Source organism: Sus scrofa, chromosome 10 (genome assembly GCF_000003025.6).
Source record: "Sus scrofa isolate TJ Tabasco breed Duroc chromosome 10, Sscrofa11.1, whole genome shotgun sequence".
In the NCBI taxonomy this organism is placed as follows: domain Eukaryota; kingdom Metazoa; phylum Chordata; class Mammalia; order Artiodactyla; family Suidae; genus Sus; species Sus scrofa.
Window position 1 is genome coordinate 19,814,572 of NC_010452.4, and position 27,377 is coordinate 19,841,948.

The window sequence follows — 27,377 nt, forward strand, 5'->3', positions numbered from 1 at the left end:
GGCCCTAGAAAAGGCAAAAAGACAAAAGAAAAAAAAAAAAAAAAAGCTGTCCCATCGGCTCCCTAGCCCATGAGCCGATGGGGTGCAGTCTAACGTTTGGCCATGGGTTTGCTTGTTTGTTGAACTGCAGGTTTCAAGCTGCCCTGTCAGCTCCACCAAGTCATCGTCGCTCGGTTTGCAGATGACCAGCTCATCATCGATTTTGACAATTTTGTTCGGTGTTTGGTTCGACTAGAAACACTATTCAGTAAGTGCCCATTTGGGAAAAGACCCGCTTCAGGTGTCTCGGGAGTAAAGCAGCTTGCCTTTCCCCACGGTGACACCACCGGAGCCAGAGATGTGTCTGTCCAGTTGAGAGTGAAAATCCTTCTTTACTCCGCGATGGAGGGAAGAAATATTAGCTGGTGACATTCAGTGAAACTGGCTGCCAGATGGGGAAGAGGATAATGGGATCTCTGTTCAGCTCTCACTGACATCCCCCTCTTCCTCCACAGGGATATTTAAGCAGCTGGATTCAGAGAATACTGGAACAATCGAGCTGGACCTTATCTCTGTAAGTCTGCAGCTTCCCAGCCCCCACTCCTAGGGGACAAGCGGGAGAAGGCTGTTCCTCAGGGGACAGAGACCTGTGGCTTTTGGTCTGGGGCGGGGGGCAGGCTCTCATGCTGTTGGCAGGTTCCCAATTATCTATTGATTCTCGAGTCCAAGAAAACACACCTGGTCCCTCCTCCCGTGAGCTTTGCCTTGAGAAGAACACAAGCTTAAAATAAGAAGGGGTGGCTGCAGGATCCCTCTTAGAAAAATGACCTGCTGGTCAGTACACATGCGAGAAGGCGCTTATGCAAAGAAACCTTTGGATGAAATTCAAGTGGGTTTTGGGAAGTACCTGTCAATCTTAGAACCGATCTTCTTATACTTTCTGAGCAAATTACTTTTCTTTACTTCTTCCGCCTTTGAAATAAAATAACATTAGTGAAGGAGTTCCCGTCATGGCTCAGTGGAAACGAATCTGACTAGGAAACATGAGGTTGCAGGTTTGATCCCTGGGCTTGCTCAGTGGGTTAAGGATCCGGCATCGCCATGAGCTGTGGTGTAGGTCACAGAGGCGGCTCAGATCTAGCGTGGCTGTGGCTGTGGTGTGGGCTGGCGGCTACAGCTCTGATTGGACCCCTAGCCTGGGAATCTCCATATGCCAGGGGTACGGCCCTAAAAAGACAAAAGAGAAAATAAATAAATAAATAAATAAATAAATAACATCAGTGAATAAGCTTGCCCCGTATAATGGCTGTGCTCATGTGTCTGGCACCCCAGCGCTGCCCACCTCTTGAAATGATCATCGGTCCAAATTCAGTCGGTGCACCATTCCACAGATGCACAGCCTGAAATGTTCCCTTGTCATCCAACAGAACGTCCCCTCGTGTCAGAGGAAGAAGCCAGCTAGGGTGTGCTTTCATCCTCCCCTGGCTCTAGCCTGTATTTCCTCTGTCCACGGGCAACTGAGCTTAGAGCAGCACAGGCTGCAGAGGGCTGGGCCTGGTGGCCAGGACCAGGAACGAGCAAGTCCCCTGGCAGGGGGAGAGGGGCAGAGCCGTAGAAGGACAGGCAGGGGGACTGACACCTCCTTTCCTTAAACTGAGAACTCTGGAGGAAGCCAGCAACTGCATAGCTGTTTCTCTCGGGTCTTAAGCATTTTATTTATTCCCTTTTTCTTCCTTCCTTCCTTCCTTCCTTCCTTCCTTCCTCCCTTCCTCCCTCCCTCTCTCCCTCACGGAGCAGGGCCGGGGATCGAACCAGCATCTTCATGGGTACTAGTCAGGTTTGTAACCTGCTGAGCCACAGTGGGAACTCTTGGTCTTAGGCATTTAATTCATTTATTTTATTTTTCTATTTTTTATTACTCAAATGAATTTATCACATCTGTAGTGTATAATGATTATCATAATCCAGTTTCACAGGATTTCCATCCCGCAACCCAAGCACATCCCCCCACCCCCCAAACTGTCTCCTCCAGAGACCATACGTTTTTCAATGTCTGTGAGTCAGCATCCATTCTGCAAAGTTCAGTCTGTCCTTTTTTCAGATCCACATGTCAGTGAAAGCATTTGATGTTGGTGTCTCATTGTATGGCTGACTTCACTTAGCATGATAATTTCTAGGTCCATCCATATTGCTAAAAATGCTGGTATTTCATTCCTTTTAATGGCTGAGTCATATTCCACTGTGTATATGCACCACATCTTCTTGATGCACTCCTCTGTCGATGGACATTTAGGTTGTTTCCATGTCTTGGCTATTGCAAAGAGTGCTGCAGTGAACATCAGAGTACATGTGTCTTTGCGAGTCATGGTTTTCTCTGGATAGATGCCCAGGAGTGGGATTGCTGGGTCAAATGGTAGTTCTATTTTGAGTTTTCTGAGGACTCTCCATACTGTTTTCCACAGCGGTTGCACCTATGTACAATCCCACCAACAGTGTACTAGGGCTCCTTTTTCTGCATAACCTTTCCAGCACTTATTGTTTGTAGACGTTTTGAAGATGGCCATTCTGGCTGGTGTAAGGTGGTACCTCAGAGTAGTTTTGATTTGCATTTCTCTAATGAGTGATGTTGAAATCTTTTCATGTGTTTTTTGGCCATCTGTATGTCTTCTTTGGAGAAATGTCTGTTTAGATCTTCTGCCCATTTTTTGATGGGGTTGTTTGTTTTTTTGGTATGGAGCTGCAGAAAGTGTTTATAAATTCTGGAGATGAATCCCTTGTCAGCTGATTCACTTGCAAAGACTTTCTCCGATTCTATGGGTTGTCTTTTTGTTTTGTTTAGGGTTTCCTTTGCTGTGCAGAAACTTTTCAGTTTGATTAGGTCCCATTTGTTTATTTTGTTTTTACTGTCAGTACTCTAAGAGGTGAATCTGAGAAGATGTTGCTGTTGTTTATGTCAGAGAGTGTTTGGCCTATGTGTTCCTCTAAGAGTTTTATAGTGTTTGGTCTTATATCTAGGTCTTTAATCCATTTGGAGTTTATTTTATTTTATTTTATTTTTTGTCTTTTGTCTTTTTGTTGTTGTTGTTGCTATTTCTTGGGCCGCTCCCGCGGCATATGGAGGTTCCCAGGCTAGGGGTTGAATCAGAGCTGTAGCCACCGGCCTACACCAAAGCCACAGCAACGCGGGATCCGAGCCACGTCTGCAACCTACACCACAGCTCACGGCAACGCCGGATCGTTAACCCACTGAGCAAGGACAGGGACCGAACCCGCAACCTCATGGTTCCTAGTCGGATTCGTTAACCACTGCGCCACGACGGGAACTCCTGGAGTTTATTTTTGTGTATGGTGGCTGATTACTGTGGCTAGGACTTCCAGAACTATGTTGAAGAGTAGTGGTGAGAGTGGACAGCCTTGTCTTGTTCCTGATCTCTGCAGGAATTCTTTCAGCTTCTCACCATTGAGAATGATGTTTGCTGTGGGTTTGTCATATATGGCCTTTATTATGTTGAGGTAGGTTCCCGCTGGTCTTAGGCATTTTAAAGCAACGCTAGCCAACTGCAGATACCTGTTCGCTGGTTCCGTAGAGCACTAACTTGCTTAAAACTCTGGTAGCCTAGGAAATATCCTCCCCTGGGCCTGCAGTCTGATTCCTCCCCAGCTTCCATCGGTCTGTCTGGCCAAGCTACGCAGACCTCCTCCCCATTTCCTCTGAGAAACATCTCATCCGCTGGCTGCCCCTGTTTTCTGAGCCTCGCCTGTCACAGGTTCCTGGAGTTCCCCATGCTCTGTTTTGTTTTTGTTTTTTGTTTTGCTAAGGCTGCAACAGCCAGATCTCCCTTTCAGTCTGCAGTGATTCTCAGCCGGACTGCAGATCACATACCTGGGGAGCTTTGCAAAGTCTTGATGTCCACGCCCATCCCAGACCAATCCAGTCAGAGTCAGACTTAAAGTTCCCAGATTACCTCTATATAAACCAAGGCTGAGGGAGTTCCCTGATGGCTCAGTGGGTTAAGGACCTGGTGTTGTCACTGCCATGGCTCAGGTCGCTGCTGTGACATGGGTTTGATCCCTGGTCTGGGGACTTCCCCATGCCAGACTCATCCAAAAAAAAAAAAAAAAAAAAGACCCAAAGTTGAAAACCCGAGTTCAAGGAGCCTCTGCACCCCTAACCAAGCCCTGCTGTGACCCTCTGAGGCAGAGATAAGGAAATGCTAATTCATGTTGTCTGCTGCATGTTTCATGTATTTCAATCAACCCTGTAACATGACTCATGACCACCTGATTCAAGTAACAGCTTTTCTTGTCCTGTGAAAAGCAACACTCCACAAATCAGGTCGAAAAAATGCGAGTTAGTAGTACACTGATATCTTCACCCTTGGTCAGCTTTTCTGATACACCTGTCAAGGCGATGACCCACAGGGGCTTAAACAGCTTTTCAGTTTTAAAAAGGGAGTTCCTGTTGTGGCTCAGAGGAAACGAATCTGATGAGGAACCATGAGGTTGCTGGTTCGATCCCTGGCCTCGCTCAGTGGGTTGGGGATCTGACGTTGCTGTGAGCCGCTGTGTAGGTGGCAGATGTGGCTTGGATCCTGCGTTGCTGTGGCTGTGGTGTAGGCTGGCAGCTACAGCTCCGATGAGACCCCTAGCCTGGGAACCTCCATATGCTGCGGAAGCAGCCCTAAAAACCAAAAAAAAAAGGGGGGGCACTGAATTGACCTGTCTTTTCCTCCCTCCCAGTGGCTGTGTTTCTCGGTACTTTGAAGTTATGACTAACCTGCCTGAAGACGTCTCATGAAAGAAAACCCACCAAGGACTAAACCTCCACAGAGAAATTTTTTATCTGGATCATGAAATGATGGGAACATTCACTTAAACCGATTAGCGCTGAAAATGATACTGTCTATGTGAGAACGCAGACCTCCTAGATATCAAAGTAAAAGATTTGCATATCACACTAAATGCAATGAGTTGATTAGTTAACCTCAATCAAATTAGGGAAAACCTTTGGTCTGGACATAGCACACACTTTGTACTTTGAGACACTTTCCTGTTCATCGCAATATCACATCAGGAAGAAAGGCAGCGAGATACTTAGCAGCCGAGCTTACTGTAACATGCAGTCGATCTCAAAGGATCCGGGGTCCCTGCTGGCAATATTTAAAGCTACTTCACGTTTAAAAATGCAGCTGTGGCGCCCACCCAACAGCGGTGCAGGGATGACCATTTCCTTTGAGTAAGATGGAAAAATATTTTGCATCGCAAAGGCATCGGAAGACACCAGGCAGGAAGCACAGCTCTGTCATTTGCGTTACATGAGAGACAGACTATAGAAAACGGCTTGGTGAACAGTGACGTGTTCATAAGCCCTTGAGCATATCCAGTCGTAGACATTGTCATGAAGACCGAAGGGATTCACTCTCGCTCAGCTGAAGCCGTGACCCAGCAAGCCCACTGCGATGGAAGACAGCACAGCTGCCTCCAAACTTCCTGAATGTCACTGCAAGCATCAAGCATCGCGCGTGGATGGGGTGGGGGGACGCCCTGCGGAAGCACCGCACCCTGCAGAAGGGACGCGGGCTTGACTCCTTCCTGGCTGCACCTTGGGGAAATGCTAGCAACATTAAAAAGATACTGCCTTGTTGCCTTATTTTCTTCCACATGTACTGTTCAATAAAGAGTCGCCCAGGCAATCGCACATGGGTGCTGTCCTTCCTGGGGGCGGGAGGGGGGGGCTCGCGGGGAGCGCACCCACCCCAGCTCAGTCTGCTCTAGAAGGCGTGTACCTCCCTGTGGAAAAGCCCGGACTGAGGGGAAAGGGCAGCCAACCTACATTTCAATTGGAACCAGGAAACCTTTTAAAACCCAATTCTTCGTTTTAAAATTTTTTCATTAGTTTTTGTTTTTTTTTTTTAATCATCTTTTTGTTTAGGGCCACACCTGTGGCATGTGGAGGTTCCCAGGCTAGAGCTACAGCTCTAAATCAGAGCTACAGCTGCCTGCCTACACCACAGCCATGGCAACTTGGGATCTCAGCCGCATCTGCCACCTCCACCACAGCTCAGGGCAACGCCAGATCCTTCACCCACTGAGCAGGGCCAGGGATTGAACCTGCATCCTCATGGATACCAGTCAGATTCGTTTCCGCTGAGCCACAATGATAACTCCCTACAGTTGATTTACAATGTTTTGTCAATTTCTGCTGTACAGTAAAGTGACCCAGTATATCCATTCTTTTTCTCATCATGTTCCATCACAAGTGACTGGATACAGTTCCAAGTGCTGCACAGCAGGACCTCATTGCTCATCCATTCTAATGGAATATTTTGCGTCTACCAACCCCGAACTCCCCACCCACCCTTCTCCCTCCTCTTCCCTCTTTCCCTCCCCCTTGGCAACCCCAAGCCTGAGAGTCTGTCTGTTCTATAGACAGGTTCATTTGTGCCATAGTTTAAATTCCACATACAAGTGATATCATATGGTATTTTAAAAACCCAATTCTGAAGCCCTGATAACTGACCGTAAAATCGGCTCCAACGTTGCTACTTCTTGGTCTCTTCATGTCCATGCTTTGCCTGCCACTTGCTTGTCACTTAGGTGGAGGGAGCAGGAGGGAGCCAGGAAGACAGCCAAGGGTCCTTGAGGCATCTTAGCCATGAAAGATGGGAGAGGGCTTGACAGACATAAACAAAGCACAGCTACTGTTTCCTGAAAAGAGAGGGAGGTGAATTTCCCAAATTCAACTCACAGGAGTGTAAGTTTTCCTGCATGCGGAGGTCTGGGGGCGCAGAGGACGGGGCAGACGTGGAATGTGCCCACTGCCCAGTGTGGGTGATCTTCTCCATCTGGCAGCGCTGGGTTAGGACTAAGGTGGCTGAAAGCCCTGAGAGGGAGACCTGGGAAGAGAAAGACTGGCCCTCCCACTCCCTGAGGCTGCACCACGCCTCCCCGGGATGGGTGCTCTGACCTGCGGGCCGTTTGCAAGCTCACGTTCAGTCACAGGGTAAGAAATAATGCTAGGGAGTTCCCGTTGGTGCTCAGCAGGTTACAAACCCAACTAGTATCCATGAAAATGCAGGCTCGATACCTGGCCTCACTCAGTGGGTTAAGGATCCGGCATTGCCTGTGAGCTATGGCATAGGTCACAGACACGGCTCAGATCCCACGTTGCTGTGGCTATGGTGGCGGCCAGGGACTGCAGCTCCGATTCTGGGATTCCTAGCCTGGGAGGAACTTCCATAGGCTGCAGAAGCACCCCTAAAAAAAGGAAGGAAGAAAGAAAGATTTATCTTTTGTCTTTTTTTTGTTGTTGTTGTTGCTATTTCTTGGGCCGCTCCAGCGGCATATGGAGATTCCCAGGCTAGGGGTCGAATCGGAGCTGTAGCCACCAGCCTACGCCAGAGCCACAGCAACGCCGGATCCGAGCCGCGTCTGCAACCTACACCACAGCTCACGGCAACGCCGGATCATTAACCCACTGAGCAAGGGCAGGGACCGAACCCGCAACCTCATGGTTCCTAGTCGGATTCGTTAACCACTGCGCCACGACAGGAACTCCAGAAAGATTTAAAAATATATGGTATATGTTATACAAAATTTATTTTATTGGGTTTTTATAGCCACACCCACAGCATATGAAGTTCCCAGGTTAGGGGTCAAATCAGAGTTACAGCTGCCGTCCTACACCACAGCCACAGCAACGTAGGATCTGAGCCGCATTTTCGACCTACACCACAACTCACAGCAACGCTGGGTCCTTAACCCACTGAGCCAGGCCAGGGATTGAACCCCTGTCCTCACGGATCCTAGCTGTGTTCGTTAACTGCTGAGCCACAAAGGGAACTCCGTTTTCTAAAGCCACAAATTCACAAAAGATTTAAGAGAAGAGATTTTACAGGGGGAAAAAGAGATGATAAAGTTAAATGCCCCAAAACTTCTGAGCGTGGGAAGTCACCCTTATCTAAACCCTCACTACTCCCCTCTGTGACAAAAACCCTCCCCAATTTTCAGCCACATGGATGGACCGAGAGATGATCCTACTAAGTGAAGTCAGAGAAAGACAAACACCATCTGATATCACTGACATGTGGAATCTCAAACATGCCACTAACAAACACATCTGTGAAACAGAAAAGGACACACAAACATCAAGAACAGACTTGAGGTTGCCAAGAGGGGTGGGGGAGAGATGGATTGGGAGTTTGGGATTAGCAGACGCAAACGAGTATATACAGGATGGATAAACCACAAGGATTTACCGTAGAGCACAGGGAACCATAGTCAATAGCCCATCATTAACCATAATAGACAAGAAGATGAAAAAGAATCTCTATAAACTGAATCACTTTTCTGCAAAGCAGAAATGATCACAGAGTTCCCTTCGTGGCTCAGCTGCTAACAAACACGACGTGGATCCATGAGGATGTGGGTTTGATCCCTGGCCTTGCTCAGTGGGTGAAGGATCTGGCATTGCTGTGAGCTGTGGTGTAGGTCACAGAGGCAGCTTGGATCCTGTGTGGCTGTGGTTGTGGTGTAGGCTGGCAGCTGTAGCTCCAATTGGACCCCTAGCCTGGGAACCTCCATACGCTGCACCTGTGGCCCTAAGAAAGGAGCCAAAAAAAAAAAAAAAAAAAACAAAAGAGAGAGAGAGAAAAGAAAAGAAACGATTGCAACATTGTGAATCAACTACACTTCAATAAAACTTCTAAAAATGAAATACTTTAAGCCCTCTGCAATCTGCTGTAAACCACAGCCAGCCTATCAGCTGGTCCCTATCTTCGAGATCTTTCTTCAAGCAGGAGTTCCCATCGTGGTGCAGCAGAAACAAATCCGACTAGGATCCATGAGGATGCGGGTTCGATCCCTGGCCTCGCTCAGTGGGTTGAGGCTCTGGCGTTGCCGTGAGCTGTGGTGTAGGTTGCAGATGCGGCTCAGATCTCACGTTGCTGTGGCTGTGGTGTAGACCAGCAGCTACAGCTCCGATTGGACCCCTAGTCTGGGAACCTCCATATGCCACAGGTGTAGCCCTAAAAAAGCTAAAAAATAAAAAAAATGCAAAAGTTTTAATTCTATATCAAAGACACCATAAAACTGGCAAATTGCAAAACTGAGCAAATACTTCTTGTATTTATATTTAATCACACAGCTGGTAAAGAAATCTTATTATTTTTCAGCAGAGTACTATATTGCAATGGCTCAGGAACTTTATTATTATTATTTTTCGGCCATGCCTGCAGCATGTGGAAGTTCCTACGCCAGGGATCGAACCTGTGCCACAGTAGTGTCAACACCAAATCCTTAACCCACAGTGCCACCAGGGAACCACTCAAGCACCTTAAACTAAAAAGTTAATGAAATAAAAAACTAAAGCCAGTAAAAAGCTTCGAGTCAAAAAGGTGAATTTTATTATAACTGTTTTAAAGTCAGCTAGGATTTTGACAAATATCATAGGTAAGTCTGTATCAAGTCTCTAATTTCTGAGATACAAAAGACAATAAATAGAGATTCAAATTTCAGCCTAAAAACAGGATTCTAAATCTAATGATCTGTAGTGTAGTGTGGTTTCAACATTTCAAATATATGAAGCTATAAGAACTCGTATCACAAAGTATTGCTCACTGACAACCAACAAACAGTTCTTCACGGACGATACACAGTGTGTGGCACCTTCGAGTCTCCAGGAGAGTCCCCTGAGGGCCTGCTGGTGCTGGGGGGCACGGGAGATGGCACCATGATGGCACTGGTCCTTCCGGTGGGAGGTCAGGCACAGGGGCACCTGATGAAAAACGCCACTCGTTTTGTTTTGTTTTGGGTCTTTTCAGGGCCACACCCACAGCATATGGAGGTTCCCAGGCTGGGGGCTGAATTGGAGTTACAGCTGCCGGCCTACACCACAGCCACAGCAACGTCAGATCTGAGCGGCATCTGTGACCTACACCACAGCTCATGGCAATGCCAGATCCTTAACCCACTGAGCGAGGCCACGGATTGAACTTGAATCCTCACGGGTGCAAGTCGGGTTCGTTACCACTGAGCCACAACAGGAACTCCAAGAAAAACGCCACCTTAGGCAGGACGTGAAGCTGGTCTCCCAGGAGCCCAATAAGTGGTCCTGCGTCTTGCCGAGAACAGGACTGTCACTGTATCTTTCAGAGCGTGGGTCCCCGGCTGGCGAGCAGCTTCCTGAAGCGCTCTGCCCGCTCAGGGGATCCGCTGAATGGCTTCTCCAAACCTTCCTTTGCTTCCAGGGCCCGTTCGTTCTTCATCGTTCTCAAGTTACTTTGTCACTAAAGTCAGTCCGGTGAAATTTATGCCACAAACGATCATGTTATTTTTTTCTTAGTGGGAAAAGAGATGAATTCTTTATTAACTAAAATTCTGCAGAGTTTCAGGCCAAGCTCCTTTGCCTTGGTTTAATTCGTGGGTATAGCTGTAAAGAGAAATTTTAAAATATTTAATACTGCAAGTCCTGGGAGTAGAACAAAGTTTCGAGACACATGGGGGGCGGGGGTGGGTGCTGATGTCACAGAAAGAAATTAAACCGAAGAAAGGACTCTCTGCCACATGAGGCACCCAAAGCTGTCCAGAGAGTCACAGTTCAGGACTCTTGGGCCAAGAACCGTCAAAGATCCCAGGGGTCCCTCAACAGGGACCAGCTGCACAAGCTACTGGCCTGTAAGTCAAGTCTCACAAGGACTACGAAGGACTAAAGATGATTTGCAAGACTGTAAACCGCAGCGTTGGGAGTGTCTGTTCCAAGGGAGAAGACAGGGGTTAAATAAAAAACTTTATTCACATCAGATGTCACATTGTGTCACGGGACCACAAAACGCCACAGACTCAAAGTCTCCAGATTTGAGGAAGGATAAGCAGCCCTTTCTTGCTGGAGAATTTTGTGGTTTTGTGTTTTCCAAAACAAGAGCTGGGAAGGAGAGCGTTCTGGAAGCCGAGAGCAAGTCAAGCTAGTAATTCAACTGGCAAACTAAACAAAACCCCTCCTCCTCTTCGTCCTCTCTCCAGACAAAAGGGGAAAGGTTACTGAAAGCAAGGCAGACGTCCAGCTGGAACTGGAAAGCTGTGATGGACTCATGTTCTATCAAGGATGATTCTTCTCTGTGAGGAAAGAGACTGGGCCAATACGATTTTCTAAACTTATATCTGAGCCTCTGACTAAACACTCAACTTTATGCCATTTCCTTTCCCGAGAATGTCCACCTCATGACAGCGGTCCCTTCATAATAATATAGACTTATTATTGGTTTATATGTGCTCATGTGATTTGTTCGTTTTCTTGGTTGTTATGAAACATAAAATCCAACAGTAAGGGGGTTCTCTTGTGGCGCAGCGGTTTAAGGATCCAGCGCTGTCACTGCAGCCGCTGGGGTGTCTGCTGCGGCACGGGTTCAATCCCTGGCTTGGGAACTTTCACGTGCTGTGGGCGTGGCCCAAGGGAAAAAAAATCTAAACAATAGGAACGAACAAAGAATCTTAACTCTTAATGCTTATTCGAGCTCTCTAGCAAATTTGCAAATTCTGATTCAAACAAATCCAAAATTTATTTCAAATGTCGTAAGTTCAATGCCCATCACAGGATACAATTATGTTGATTTTATTTATTAATGTAGGCAGGACCCCTGATCTCCAGGGGCTGACAAACGTAAATGTGAGGCCAATCCTAATAGGAATCACTGACAATGTGGCTTTAAGCCTCAATTTAAGACTATCAAAAGGTTAACTCGGAGTTCCCGTCGTGGTGCAGTGGTTAACGAATCCGACTAGGAACCATGAGGTTTCGGGTTCGGTCCCTGCCCTTGCTCAGTGGGTTAAGGATCCAGCGTTACTGTGAGCTGTGGTGTAGGTCACAGGTGCCGCTCAGATCTGATGTTGCTGTGGCTCTGGTGTAGGCCGGTGGCTACAGCTCCGATTCGACCCCTAGCCTGGGAACCTCCATATGCCGCGGGAGTGGCCTAGGAAATAGCAAAAAGACAAAAAAAAAAAAAAAAAAAAGGTTAACTCCCATGTCTAACAAAAGGCAGCAGACTGTGCTGTCTCCATAATGCCAGCAGTTTCCTCAAAGGTCCTCCCTCTCTGACCCATTAAAAACATGGTTCAATTGGAGTTCCCTTCGTGGCTCAACCCAACTAGTATCCACGAGGACGTGGGTTCGATCCCTGGCCTAGCTCAGTGGATTAAGGATCCGGCATTGCTGCAAGCTGTGGTGTAGGTCGCAGATGCGGCTCAATCCCGCTTGGATTCCACGTTGCTGTGGCTGTGGTGTAGGCGGGCGGCTGTAGCCAATTCAACCCCTGGCCTGGGAACCTCCATATGCTGCAGGTGCAGCCCTGAAAAGCAAAAAAAAAAAAAAAAGGCTCACTTACCCCCAACAAGTTTCGGGGAACGTATCCCTCCTTATCGTTCAGGCGGGCCCACCACCACTCGATCTCATCTTCGTCCTCCCGGCGGACGATTGTCATGCAGTCCCCTTCCTTCATGGGCAGCTCGTCATCGTTCTGAGGCTCATAGTCCCAAAGTGCATAAATGACGCCTTTATTCATTATGCCCATTTTCTCCTGAACACCTAAAACCATGCAAGACACAGTACAGGCCATGTAACGCGAGGACACCGAGGTAAGGACGTACAGCCCCACCAGGCCAAAGGAGAAGGAGCGGGGACACCTCGGAATGGCAGAGCTGCTACACTGATCATTCCATAAATAAACTTCCCGGGGCCTGAGGGGGAGAGGAAGGCCAGCAGCATAGAGGGAACATGAAAAAGACAAGTTAACCTCCACTAGCATCTCGAAACTATCCAACACCTGATAAGGACGCTTTCAAAACTAGTCTTACTCAGACCTTAAAACTAGTTGGAATACACACACTGTTACAAACCCAGGACTTTAAAAAAAAAAAGAAGAAGAAGAAGAAGAAGAAGAAGAAAAGAAAAAGAACTGTTCAAGTCTAGGATATTAAAAAAGTGAATGCTCCATCTGCCAAATTTCAGCCCACCCACTAGGTGTAATGACTAGGAGATATTTTTGTTCTTTACCTAAAACTTAAGAGCAGACGGACAAAAAAGACCAGCAGTGCCTACTAAAGTGGCCTCTATCAAGTTCCAAATGGGGAAAATAAAGCCAAAAAATTATATAAAATGTTAGAATGCAGAAGTATGACCAGGTATATTAGACATGATATAAAAGCCTACATATAGTCAATTCTATAATAATGAGAATCAGCAAGCTATAAGATACTGAAATCTACAAATTGGAGAGGGGAAAAAAAAACCCAAATGTCCATTTTCCACCACAGTTAGTAACAGAAATGCAAATAACTACAACTTTAGGTTTTACCTTTTTCCGTTTATCCCTTCCTATCCTGGGGGGCAATGCTAACGAGGAGTAAGAAGCATTAACGGGCAGGCATTGTAGGGAAAGAGGAGAAGGAATCAGATGATAATGATAATGTCCTGAGCAGTCAGTTCATTATTATTTTCATCTTTTGAGAAATGCCAAGAAAATACCTGTTTACTTTTGAAAAGTCAGGCTGTTCAATTTACACAAGCCTAATTATTAATTATGAACTTATTTTTCCTGTAGCAATGAATACAACGTAGCATATGCTACCTCATGCACGCTGAGCAAAAATTAAACAAGAAATTAAATCGTTCTTTTCCAAAAGGAGGCTCTGCCAATCGAAAGGGTCAGGTTTCCACTATTGGGGACGAGTAAATTTCCAACTTTCCTGTTTAAGTAACACATGCAAAGCATGACAATGAGGATCACAACGACAATAAGACTTGATAGAACTGCAATTCCGCAAAGTGTTAAAGCTGGCTAGTCATTACCTGCTTGGGACGGGAATGGTGTACTCAAAATACCAACCTGAGTCTCATTTCCAAGAAATCATGAGGCATGGGAGTCTTTATCATATCTATCATGTGGCATGGGCGTCCACAGAAGGCATGGAAATCATTATTCTGCTATTAACTAAACCAAGAGGTAAGAATTACTGTTTTAGGAGTTCCCGTTGTGATGCAGTGGAAACGAATCCAACTATTTAACCAAGAGGTTGTGGGTTCAATCCCTGGCCTTGCTCAGTGGGTTAAAGATTCAGCGTTGCTGTGGGCTATAGTGTGGGTCGCAGTCAAGGCTCAGATCTCAAGTTGCTGTGGCTGTGGTGTAGGCCGGCAGCTGTAGCTCTGATTAGACTCAGCCTGGGAACCTGCATATGCTGCAGGTGCAGCCCTAAAAAGACAAAAAAAAAAAAAAAAATCACTGTTTTAAAAAAATTCTGAGGGATCCTAAAAACATGCTCCATCTCACTAGTAATTTGGGAAATGCAGATGAAAGCCACAAGGAGATAGGATTCCACATCTACTAAGGGTCAAAGGGAAAATGGAGCAAAAGGAACTCTGCTTGACCTGCATCCCCGTGACATGGCAATTCCATTTCTAGAAAGATGCTCGAAAATGCAAGGAGGAAGTTCCTGTCGCGTCTCAGCAGAAACGCATCTGACTAGCATCCGTGAAGATGCAGGTTCAATCCCTGGCCTCGCACAGTGGGTTAAGGATCTGGCGCTGCCGTCAGCTGTGGTGTAGGTCACAGATGCGGCACAGATCACGTCAATGTTGTGGCTGTGGCTGTGGCTGTGGCATAGGCTAGCGGCTACAGCTCCAATTTGACTCCTAGCCTGGGAACCTCCAGATGCCGCAAGTGTGGCCCTAAAAAAAAAAAAAAGATATAGTACATATACACAATGGAATACTACTCAGCCATAAAAAAGAAAAAATGCCATCTGCAGCAACATGGATGGAATGAGAGACTGTCATACTAAGTGAAGTCAGTCAGAAAGAGAAAGACAAATACCATATGATATCACTTTTTTAATGATATCGCTTTTATCTGGAATCTAATATATGGCACAAATGAACCTGTCTACAGAAAAGAAACAAACTCATGCACTTGGAGAACAGACTTGTGGTTGCCAAGGGGGAAGAGGAGGGAGTGGGATGGACTGGGAGTTTGGGGTGAGTAGATGTAAACTATTGCATTTGTAGTGGATAAGTCATGAGATCCTGCTGTACAGCACAGGGAACTATATCCAATCACTTGTGATGGAGTATGATGGAGGATAATGTGAGAAAAAGAATATATCTATATCTGTATCTATATGGCTGGATCACTTTGCTGTAGAGAAGAAATTGACAGAACATTGTAAATCAACTATAATAAAAAATTTAAGAAAAAAATAAAAATCACATTCCATACTTAAACACAGCTGAATTGCCAATGTTTAATATAAAAAAATGCATTTTAATGTATCACTGATTTCAAAATATGTTCATATATCAAAATTATTCCTTGACCTAGAGATCAGAACATGAGCAGTAAGTGGTCATAAACATCAACAGTAAAAAGAGCTGAGAGATGAGGAAGAGCACTTGCAGCCTGTGGGTCTTCCTCTGAGCCCCTCCCTTCTCTCCTAGAGCCTGAACACAGGCTTCGTGAGACACAGAAACAGTCAAATGGAGAAGACCTAAGTTTAATCTCAGGCATCGTTCCGTGTCTGAGCCTGGAGTGGTCTGGGGTCCTGGGACCCGCTCATTGGTCTCTGTTTCTTCCCCTTCTCAATTCCTCTCAAGCCAGACTAAAAAGAAACATTCACCTCACCTCCTAAGACTTGCACCCAATATCCATCCATCCGAAACCTCCCGTCCATTTTTCTCTAGGTACAGAGCGGAGGTTATCCATTAAAATCAGAGATTCAAAACCAAGAGAACAAAAGAGCTTAGAAGAATCAGCTCGAAAGCATGTGCGGCCTTTTCTGTGACTTCGTGCCAAGTTTGATTTCGCAAGAAAACCTGCATCAGTTGGCTTCTTATTCCAAAGCTGCATTCCTCTGGGTCATCTTAGAAGGAGTGGAGCTGTTTACTTGTGTGCAAAATTACAGCATCACTCACTAAGTACTGATGCCTTACTAGAGGAGCTTTTGATGGTCAAAAGCCACTGATACTGCCAGCTTCAATACCATGTCATTGTCTTTTGTGGTTGAAGACGTCCCTGACAATAGCTGTTTCTAGGCGCACACACAGAGGCGGCATTCACGTGTGTGACCCAGGCTGCCCTATTTTCAATGCCCAGGACTATGTACAACACAAAAAGGCTTTCCCAAGTAAGAAAGACATTTCTCCAGTTATACCCTGGACAGACCCAGGGGCAATTAATGCAATAATCAATACATGTAAGTCAAACCAGTTCCATACCATAGAGAAACTGAGAGCACTGGGTGTAGCCTTCCTCCATTTCTTCGCACTTATCCGCGGCCGTCTGCATGTCACTGTAGGTCATGGCGAACACAGCGGCCCCTGACTCCACCAAAAACTTGCATACCTGGACGTTGTTACAGGAGGCAGCGCAATGCAGCGGGGTCCTGTGCAGGAGGACACAGCGTGGTGAGAGATGCGTTCCTAAACTGAACGGCACCTGCTGGGACAGAATGTCTGTAAAGAAAGTTCTCGAGGCCGGTGCCTACCAAGCCCTTTCTTCTGAAAACCTCTTACGCGTTCTTGTTTTTGTTTTTTTTTAACAACTCAGTTAAACAGAGACACTTGAGCCCACTGGAGACTTATAGCCACAAAAGAAAAAGTTGGGGCTAGGGCACTGCAGAAGGCAAAAGAAATCAAAGAAATGAGGGAAAGGATGTGAAAGTTGTATAATCATCTAAAGCAGGATAAAATGTATTTAGTTCTACATTCTGGAGGACCCAGCACAAATTGTTTCTGCCAGAGTGGAGGACCTAAGGCTTTAAATAAAACAGGCCTTCATTCAAAATATGTGTTTTTCAATATCCCTTTATCACCACCAATTTTGAAGGATTTAAAAGCTGCACATAAAGAACTACTTTTAGCCAACATTTTAAAAATCTCAATTAACCCTCAACTGGAAAAAAATTCAAATTCAATTCAGACTAGAAAAATGACTGTAAAATACATATGTCAATCTATGTTAGCCATGGTCAGCAGGAACGTCTCACGACCAGGACCGAGAACCTTCTCCAGCATCTCAAAGATTTTAGAATGTATCACCAATGACTCCAGACTCCCAGCAAAGGATGAGAGCCAGGACCACTGCCCCAACTCAGAAGATGGGATTGAGAGTGTTAATCAGGCCCTAAAACACATGAGATTTCGTTCCTTTAACTCTTTTCTTCCCTCCCCTCATCATTTCATTCCCTTGGGTCTTTAGTAAAAAAATATATATATTGTATTCCCCACCCTCCATCTCAGAACACTATCATTAATAGTTTCATTTATTACTACAGATTTTTTCTTTTTTCTTTTTTTGCTTTTTAGGGCCGTATCTGCAGCTCATGGAGGTTCCCAGGCTAGGGGCCAAATCAGAGCTACAGCTGCTGGTCTATGCCATAGCCACACGGGATCTGAGCCGCGTCTCTGCCTACACCACAGGTCATGGCAACACCAGATCCTTAACCCACTGAGTGAGGCCAGGGATGGAACCCACCACCTCACGGTTACTAGCTGGATTCACTTCTGCTGCGCCATGACGGGAACTCCTACGCAGACTTTCAAGCATGGCTTTTTTAATAATGAAAAATTATACGTAACTGGAACTCCCAATATTAGGGAAACAAACACATTGTGACACATTTAAGAATCTGCTGTACTTACGAAGTTAAACCTAAAACGTTAGGCATAACAAAGACGAATATTATATGTGATCACTTATATGTGGAAACTGAGGAAAAAAAACAAATGAACATAACAAAACAGAAACAGACTCATAGATACAGAGGACAAACTGGTAGTAACCAGGAGGGAGAATGAAGTGAGTCAGAAAACAGCAGGAGTCAGGGACTAGGAGGTACGAGCCACCGTGGATAAAATATGTAAGCTACCAGGATGTGACGGACAGCACAGGGAACAGAGATATATGTTTTTTTTTTTTTTTTTTTTTTTTTTTTTTTGTCTTTTTGTTGTTGTTGTTATTATTGTTGCTATTTCTTGGGCCGCTCCCGCGGCATATGGAGGTTCCCAGGCTAGGGGTGTAATCGGAGCTGTAGCCACCGGCCTACGCCAGAGCCACAGCAACGCGGGATCCGAGCCGCGTCTGCAACCTACACCACAGCTCACGGCAACGCCAGATCGTTAACCCACTGAGCAAGGCCAGGGATCGAACCCGAAACCTCATGGTTCCTAGTCGGATTCGTTAACCACTGCGCCACGACGGGAACTCCAGAGATATATGTTTTATGACCACACCTGTAACATTTGGAAGTTCCCAGGCCGAGGGATGAATGTGGAGCTGCAGCTGTGACCTACACCACAGCTCACAGCAACACCAGCTCCTTAACTCACTGAGCGAGGCCAGGGATCGAACCTACATCCTCATGGATACTAGTTCGGTTCTTAACCTGCTGAGGCACGATGGTAATCCTAGAGCCAATATTTTATCATATTTTATAATAACTTTTTTTTTTTTTTTTTTAGGGCTGCACCTGCAGCATATGGAAGTTCCCAAGCTAGGGGTCAAATTGGAGCTACGACTGCCGGCACACACCATAGCCACAGCAAATTGGGATCTGAGCCACATCTGCGCTCACAGCAATGCCGGATCCTTAACCCACTGAGCGAGGCCAGGGATCGAACCCGCAACCTCATGGTTCCCAGTCGGACTCGTTAAACACTGAGCCATGATGGGAACTCCTACAACTTTTTTTTAATTGTAACCAAAATGCTTCTCCAAGCATTATTTATAGCAAATGAATTAAAAATTGGAAAACAATCTATATGTCCAGCAAGGAGACAGTCACAATTAATGAGTCAGAGCCATATGGTAGAAGATGAGGCTTTTCCAAATCTATGCATATGGGTGTCTGCAACTTACATGTGTATGCATGTAAATTTGTTATTATAATTATGTCCTTACTGAGAGAAAAGAGGCTATACAATTAGAATACGTGAATAAATATAGTGTAATTACAAGGTAAATTTCTCTTGTATAGAAAAAAATAAATTTTTGGTATTTTTCCCAAAAAAGCATATCATAATTTAAAACTGTATTTTTTCAAAAAATAAAATATAAAATTTATTATCCATTCAATTACAGTTATCAATAGTGACAGTATCTTTTTTTTTTTTGGCTTTTAGGGCCACACAGCATATGGAAGTTCCCAGGCTACGAGCTGAATTGGAGCTGGAGCTGTCGGCCTTCACCACAGTCACAGAAACACAGGGTCCCAGCCACGTCTGTGACCTACACCACAGCTCACAGCAATGCTGGATCACTGACCCACTGAGTGAGGCCAGGGACGGAACCCACATCCTCATGGATCCTAGTTGGATTCATTCCTGCTGCCCCACAACAGGAACTCCATGGTATCTTATTTGGACTTTCATTATTCTTAGTTAATAATAATATATTATCCCATGAACAATAATATTCATCATTTACAAGAGTATCTCTGGGTTTTAGGCACACAGCAGTTCCAGAAAATGCTCCATGGCTCTATCCAGTCACTCATGACGGAGCACGATAACGTGAGAAAAAGAATGTAAATACATATGCGTGACTGGGTCCCCTTGCTCTACAGCAGGAAACTGCCAGAACGCTGTTCACCAACTGTAATGGAAAAAAATAAAAATCATTCAAGAAAAAATGCTCCATGGAAAATGGATGTCATGGTCAAAAATATTTGGGAAAGGTAACCAATTACAATCCCTTTTTAGAAACACACAGAAGTTTCCGGGAGTAGGGGACCCTGGTTAAATCCGCCTTTCTCAAATGTGCTGAAACACGCCCGTGAACTGGGTACCCCTTGCTGAGCATTCTAACGTTTATTACAGAAGGCCAAAGCATCTCGTGTGCTTCCAGAACAGGAGTGAGAGGACGGTTACGTGAGGACACGTGAATTCCCTAAGTGGCAGCCGCGTCTCCCTTTCTAGAGGCAGGCGGCCTGAGGGCAGACACCCGTCTTCGCCTTCCAACAGTACCCACCACGCGGCTCATTCTTGGCCGACACAGCAGATACGACTGAGGCTTGAGCGGCATTTCAAGGAAGATCTTACCATCCGTCACTGTCGGCAGCATTGACATTGACACCAAACTGTACCAGGAATTTCACAATTTCCGTGTGACCTGCACACACCGCGTTGTGCAGAGCTGTGATGCCCTCGTCGTTGGGCAGGCTTGGGTCATCAACCTATAATGTCAATCAGAAAGGTGGCCGTCACTCACATTTCTTGTCACTTTAACGGTCAACGAATCACGGACTCCTTAGCATCAAGAAAACAAAAAAAGACTTTTTTTTTTTTTTTTTAGGGCTGCACCTGCGGCCAAAAAGAGGTTCCCAGGCTAGGGGTCGAATTGGAGCTGCAGCTGCCGGTCTATACCACAGTCACAGCAATGCCAGATCTGATCTGCATCTGCGACCTACACCGCAGCTCATGACAATGCTGGAACCCTAACCCATGGAGCGAGGCCAGGGATTGAACTCTCATTCTCATGGATACTAGTCAGGTTCTTAACCCGCTGAACCACAATGGGAACTCCAACTCTTGTATTTTTTCAGTCATAATTTAGACCTACAGAAGCCAAGAAAAGGATACCCGGAACAGTTCTAGAAATGAGACAGACATTAAGTAGGCACTCACTATAAAAAGGTGTTTTGAAAAACTGGAAAAGTCCCAGAAACTGTAGGCTTACAGTCATTTTTTGTTTATTTACCCTCCAACGTCCCACCACAAATTAGTGTCTAAGGAGCAGTCACATTTGCCATAGAGAGGGAAGAAGGTCAACTAAAAATATCTTAAATGGCAGGCTTCTGAAAAGCAGGGAGCACATCTGCATTGCAACACTGTCAAGGACCCATCCACACAGGAGCAATTTTTAAAGGAGACAGAAAAGTACCCCTAGTGAAAACAGAACTTCCACGGCAACGCCCGCTCAAAAGTTCCTCTCAACCACCCCCTCCCCAAAAAGAAAACTATTCATTCATGTATTTACCGATTTATTATTTTTTTGCCTTTTTGTCTTTTCAAGGGCTGCACCCATGGCACATGGAGGTTTCCAGGCTAGGGGTCAACTAGGAGCTATTGGTGCCGGCCTACACCACAGCCACAGCAACACAGGATCTTAGCCGCCTCTGTGACCTACATCACAGCTCACAGCAACACTGGATCCTTAACCCATTGAGTGAGGACAGGGATCGAATCCACATCCTCATGGATGCTAGTCGGGTTTGTTAACTGCTGAGCCACAACGGGAACTCCAAGAGAACACTTTAGAAGTATAATTTCTCTAAAGCAGGATTCTGATGAGAGCTTTAAAACAAAATGCCAGGTCATATTGAGAAATGTACTAATTCAATCATACCTCATAAATAATTCTCTGTACGAGGTCAAATTCTCCCTCCAAAGAAGAATCCAGAAGTAAAGCAAGGGGGTTGAATTTCACCCTCATTCCATGAGCAATCCGCTCTGAACCCGTTTTCCGCAAGTTTGTCCTCTTGCCCTGGGGAAGAAATGCACAGAAAATGAAGGATCCGGGTCTAAGCAAAAGAGACTGAAAAAAACAAAACAAAAAAAATCCAAAAAAACAAAAAACAAAAACCAACAAAAAAGGGAAAAAGAATAGCTTAGTTACTAGTAAAAGGAATTTTAAAAATATACATTTAGCACAGTTTATTAAAGTATATAACATTATTCAAAAAGGTATATAAATCATAACACATAGCTTAGTGAATCTACCCATATAAAGTGGGAAGAATTTAACTCTTTAAGACCTAGTGAAACTACATAGGGTAACCCCACGCTACGAGTAGAAAAATCTGTAATCAGTAAGTAGGCTGGTTTTGTGTCAAGGATCAAAATTAGCCAAGACTGGTCTTTACCTGATATAGTAGAACAAATCCCACAGGATTAAACGGGACAAGAGCACAAACCCAGCACTGTGATAGCTAACCTTTACAGAATAATTATCACTCGTTCCTCAGGAAACTCCTATGCTCCCATTTTACAGATAAGGAAATTGAGGCACACCAGCAATACACATCAGAGCTGAATTCAAATTTGAGTAATCCGGCCTCTTTTCTTTCAAATTTCACAACACAACACCTCCTCAGGGCATATTATTAAGGTGAACAATTAAGATTTTTAGTCTGGAGTTCCCGTGGTGGCTCAGCAGTAACGAACCCGACTAGTATCCACGAGGACACCAGTTCGATCCCTGGCCTCACTCGATTGGTTAAGGATCCCGTGTTGCCATGAGCTGTGGTGTAGGTCGCAGATGTGGCTCGGATGTGGTGTTGCTGTGGCTGTGGTTTCGGCTGGCAGCTGCAGCTCTGATTCGACCCCTAGCCTGGGAACCTCAATATGCAGCAGGTGCAGCTCTTAAGCGGGGGGTGGGGGGGTGGGGAGAGGACCCAGTGAGGTCTTTTCATTCATTGTCTGTTGAGTGTTGTGTCCCCAGTGGGTGACATCAGCTAAAGAAGAAACAACAAACAGGGTATTTACAGGTTGAAGAGCAAAACTCTGTGTCCTTCACAAAAGGTTTCCTCCTAGAAAGAAAAAATGTTTTGCATACTGAATATACTACATTTTGATAACTTTGTGTGTGTGTGTGTGTGTGTGTGTGTGTTGCCTTTTTAGGGCCACACCCACGGCATATGGAGGTTCCCAGGCTAGGGGTCTGATCCGAGCTACAGCTGCCAGCCTACACCACAGCCACAGCAAAGCAGGATCCAAGCTGCATCTGTGACCTACACCACAGCTCACGGCAATGCTGGATCCTTAAGCCACTGAGTGAGGTCAGGGATCGAACCCACAACCTCATGGTTCCTAGTTCGGATTTGTTAACTGCTGAGTCACGATGGGAACTCCTGATGACATTGATCAGATCCACTCTGCACCAAGGGAACTATGAAATAAGAGGCATTCGCTACGACAGGCAGTTTAAACACAAGCCGTCTTTCGCAAATGGCTCCGAGTGCTCGCTGGTGCTTTGCTGAGTAGTGACTGTCAACTACCTACAAGGCTGTGACAAGACAAAGGGCTTCTGCCGCCACCACGAGCCACCGCACTACTTACAGGAGGCAGGGACCCCTGGCCCGTGATCTCAGGTGGCCTCAAGCTGCCCGAGTCTTCCCCGGGGCCTTCGGGCTCCACAGACGGGTACGGCGGGGGCGGGTACGGGGGGTACTCCTCCAGGTACACTTCGAGCAGAGGGGGGGCCTCTGGGTTCGGCTCTTCCACCCTGTCCTGGAAACTGGGGCTGCTGTCCGGGAGCCCTTCGGGCACGTACTCGAGGCCCGGCGGAGGGGCTGGCGCGTCGCTGCCCTCTGTGCTGGCGCCCCCGGCTCCCTCGGGGGCCCCCGGCTCCGCGGCCAGAGCGACCAGCTCCTTCTCCGGCTCCACGTGTAAGTAGGGATTCTGGATCTCCCCCGGGCTTTCGGGGCTGGCAGTCGCAGAGGGGGCCTTGGATGGGTACGCTGGGACCGAGATGGTCTCCATGGCGGCGAGGGTGGTCCTCTGGTACAGAAGTTTCTGGATGTTGGGCCCATTGGGACCCTCTGGCTCTGTGATAGAGCTGCGTTTCTTTAGGGGCCGTGGGGCATTAGACAGCTTCTTTCGCAGGGCTTCTAAGTCAGCGTCACTCTGGTTGCGGTAAGGATTAGATAAGAAAGGCAGCAGTTTGGTTGGGCTGAGGGGCCGAGGAATTCTTTCGTTTTCATGGGTCTCCTGAACGGAAGAAACGGGGTCTGTTTCGGGCTCCGGGCTGCCAGGTTTGCCCTGGTTATTGGAATAAATGTTCTCTGGGAGTGGCTGCTGGTTCTGGGCGGCAGCAATCACAGGCTTGCCATATACTAATTGGAATTGGAAGGGGAAAAAAAGCCTTGATGAGTATTAATTAAACAAACCTAGCAAACAACAGACAGAGCTAACAATGATGAAAGCCTCTCTTAATTCCATTGCTGTTACATAATACCCTTCAATACAACTAATTTTTTAAAATCACAAACAGCAAAGTGAGGTTTCCATCGTTGCATAATAAACTTATTACGGACTCAAAACCCTCACTGATTGTAAACAGGCACCATTATTTTATGTCATTATTTTACCTTCCTTAATAAAGAAGTTATGACTGTAAGAAATCACTGACCACAGCCCCCCAAATTTAAAATGTTAAAATATAGGCGTTCCTGTCGTGGCTCAGCGAAAACGAATCTGATTAGCATCCATGAGGATGCCGCACTCAGTGGGTCAGGGATCTGGCGTTGCCGAGAGCTGTGGTGTAGGTCGCAGATGCGGCTCGGATCTGGCATTGCTGTGGCCGTGGTGTAGGCTGGCAGCTGTAGCTCAGATGTGACCTCTAGTTTGGGAACCTCCATATGCTGCTGGTGCGGCCCTAAAAAGACACACACACAAAAAAAAATTATAAGAAATCACTGACCACAGCCCCCAAATTTAAAACGTCAAAATATGAAAAGAATTTAGCAGCAACGAAAACTGTTGATTTTTTTCATGCGTCCAGGTTAAAAACAAAACAAACACCATCCCATCTCTCATACTTTCCAAAGTAAATAACTGTGAGAAATCATACGAAATATGAGTGTGAGAAAAATACAAAACTATTAATGACCACTTATACCGACCAAAACTATTCCCCCTCAGACATTCTAATTAGATCATAATTATTTAATTCCCAAATGATTGTTAGCCGTTTTTACCAGAGACTCATGAAAAGGCAAGAGTGAGATGTAGCATATGTACCAATTCTTTGCTGCGGAGTTAACTTTCATGACCTTTTGGGCACCACTATGCGCTTATTTCACAACGAGAAAGCCATCTTCATTTAATTATAACATAGTGAATTGAGTCTGTTCCACAAACTTATGACTCTTAGAAAGAACCCAACAAATTGCCAGATTGTGTATATAACACAAGTAATCTAGGAGCTGTGTTCTCATTAGAACAACTTAAAATACAGTAGGGAACTTCAAAAAAAAAAAAGCCACAGGAGTTCCCCTAGTAGCTCAGCAGATTAAGGATCTGGCTTTGTCACTGCTGTGGTCCAGGTTCCATCCCTGGCTGGGGAACTTGTGCAGCAAAGACACAGCCTCTCGCACAGTGATGACCTGCAGGCATTTTTCCCCACTTTTTCCCACGAGCAGGAAACACATGCACATGGGTTATTCCATGTTGAAGGCTATGTTCTTACTACAGGTTTTATTCACCTGTTTCATCCCTTTGATTACTTCACATTTATTTCCCATTTCGTATTTATTTCATGAGGCTTACATTTCATTTTATTCACCAGTCACCTGCCGTAGCTGACACTCAGCATCAACTCGTTCAAACTCCCAAAGAAGAACAGGAGCCAGAACTGAGCCCAACTCTTAGAACAACAGCATCGTTCGACACAGGTACAAATCACCCTGCTTATCTGCTGGCAGGACGGAAACTCATCCATGCGGGCGAAAAGGAGTTGGAGAATCTTACCGCTGGGAAAGTGCGGCCCCCGGGTGTGGGACTTGGTCAGGGCGCTCTGCACGGCCTGCTGGAAGTTCTTCCCGGGTGCCTGATGCTGCGTGTACATGGAGTATATGGAGCTGGCGGCCACCGTCTGGGGTTTCCTGAAAGGCGGGAGGAGCGTGTCCTTGGATGGCTGAGGCGTGAAGGGCCGCACGGCGGCAGCAGGAGGACTTTCTTGCTTAGAACCTGGAGGGTGGGCCTGGTCCGCTTGGCCAATCGAAGGTCCGCCAGGGGCCAGCAGGACCCTCTGCTGCTGCCCTGCCGGTTTGGGTTTATTTCCCATGGACGCGACTGCTGTCGCCAACTGCGGAGCAGTTCCATCTGGCTTGATGTCTGACGGCGACTGATTCGTTTGTCCAAAATAAGGCAAATTAATCTGTTTTGGTTTTGATGGAACAGGAGGTGGTACTTTAGCCACATTTTTATTTGCGGCCTGTAAACACACAGACACACACACAAAGCGAGTTAGAACACTGTATAACTGGGTACACAGATGTTCAAGACAATCTGACTCTCCCAAGTGTCAAGTACAGACTGAAAAGACCAGCCCTACGTTTTAAAATCATTAAAAAGGTTTAACCGGGAGTTCCCATTGTGGCGTGGCAGAAACGAATCCAGCTAGTATCCATAAGGACACGGGTTCGATCCCTGGCCTTGCTCACAGTAGGTTGGAGATCCAGTGTTGCTGTGAGCTGCAGTGTAGGTCACAGATGTGGCTCGATCCCGCTTGGATCCCACACTGCTGTGGTGTAGGCCGGTAGCTGTCGCTCTGATTTGACCCCTAGCCTGGGAACCTCCATATGCTGCAGGCGCACCCCTAAAAAGCAAAAATAAAATAAAATAAATTTTAAAAAGGTGTAACTCTCTGAATTTAATCCTATTTGTAAAAGGGCCTTCCATAATGCAGTACACTTCCCTCCCTGTGTGATTTCCTCCGTCTTGCTCCATCCTATCTGGGCACATGTAAGGGCCCACTTGGAAACTTGTAATCGCCACCACGTGACACTCACGGCTGACACCAACAACTGAAAACCATTCCCGCTCATCGGAACTTCATGCCATCAGGGCCATGGGGTTAAAAAAAAATTAAAAAAAAAAAAAAACCCACAAAACACAAAACTCCCAACATGGAGCACCCAGCCACAGCTTGGTTGTCAAAGACTGGGGTCCTAACAGTTACAGACAATTCACCATCATCTTGCTGCACATAACTTCAGCTCCAAATTCTGAAGAAACAAGGTAAGTACAAATATGGTGTTCTCCAAGGCACTCATATTTTTTTAGAGAATCCCACAAAATATGACCCAGAAGCAAGTATGTCGGTTATTCTCCGATATAATGAGATCACAAACATACTCCTCAAGCGGAGTTCCCGTCGTGGCGCAGCAGAAATGAATCCGACTAGGAACCATGAGGTTGTGGGTTCCATCCCTGGCCTCACTCAGTGGGCCAGGGATCTGGCGTTACCGTGAGCTGTGGTATAGGTTGCAGACTCAGCTCGGATCCCGCATTGCTGTGGCTGTGGCGTAGGCCGGAGGCTACAGCTCTGGTTCGATCCCTAGCCTGGGAACCTCCATATGGCGTGGGTACAGCCCCAAAAAAGAAAGAAAGAGGAGTTCCCGTCATGGCACAGTGGTTAACGAATCAGACTAGGAACAATGAGGTTGCAGGTTCGGTCCCTGCCCTTGCTCAGTGGGTTAACGATCCGGTGTTGCCGTGAGCTGTGGTGTAGATCACAGATGCGGCTCGGATCCCGTGTTGCTGTGGCTCTGGCGTAGGCCGGAGGCTACAGCTCCGATTCGACCCCTAGCCTGGGAACCTCCATATGCCGTGGGAGCAGCCCTAGAAGTGGCGA

The 27,377-nt window shown here is 46.2% G+C and overlaps 2 protein-coding genes across 3 annotated transcripts in view; one reads left to right on the plus strand and one right to left on the minus strand.

Moving 5' to 3' along the window:
• CAPN2 (calpain 2) overlaps window positions 1-5,670 on the plus strand; it is a 61,418-nt gene extending 55,748 nt beyond the window's left edge. Inside the window, 3 exon segments of the mRNA NM_001100188.1 lie at window positions 131-247; window positions 495-553; window positions 4,720-5,670. Of these exon segments, the coding sequence (NP_001093658.1) occupies window positions 131-247; window positions 495-553; window positions 4,720-4,743 (200 nt within the window). The 3' untranslated portion in view covers window positions 4,744-5,670.
• Window positions 9,361-27,377, minus strand: part of TP53BP2 (tumor protein p53 binding protein 2) — a 65,952-nt gene continuing 47,935 nt past the window's right edge. For both annotated transcript variants that reach the window (XM_013980098.2, XM_003130583.3), the window contains exons 12-18: window positions 25,490-25,955; window positions 23,078-23,853; window positions 21,366-21,503; window positions 20,060-20,193; window positions 16,238-16,404; window positions 12,357-12,556; window positions 9,361-10,408 (exon numbers count right to left, since the gene is read on the minus strand). In XM_013980098.2, coding sequence (XP_013835552.1) covers window positions 10,367-10,408; window positions 12,357-12,556; window positions 16,238-16,404; window positions 20,060-20,193; window positions 21,366-21,503; window positions 23,078-23,853; window positions 25,490-25,955 — 1,923 coding nt within the window. In that variant the 3' untranslated portion in view covers window positions 9,361-10,366. The remainder of the gene's footprint in view (window positions 10,409-12,356; window positions 12,557-16,237; window positions 16,405-20,059; window positions 20,194-21,365; window positions 21,504-23,077; window positions 23,854-25,489; window positions 25,956-27,377) is intronic.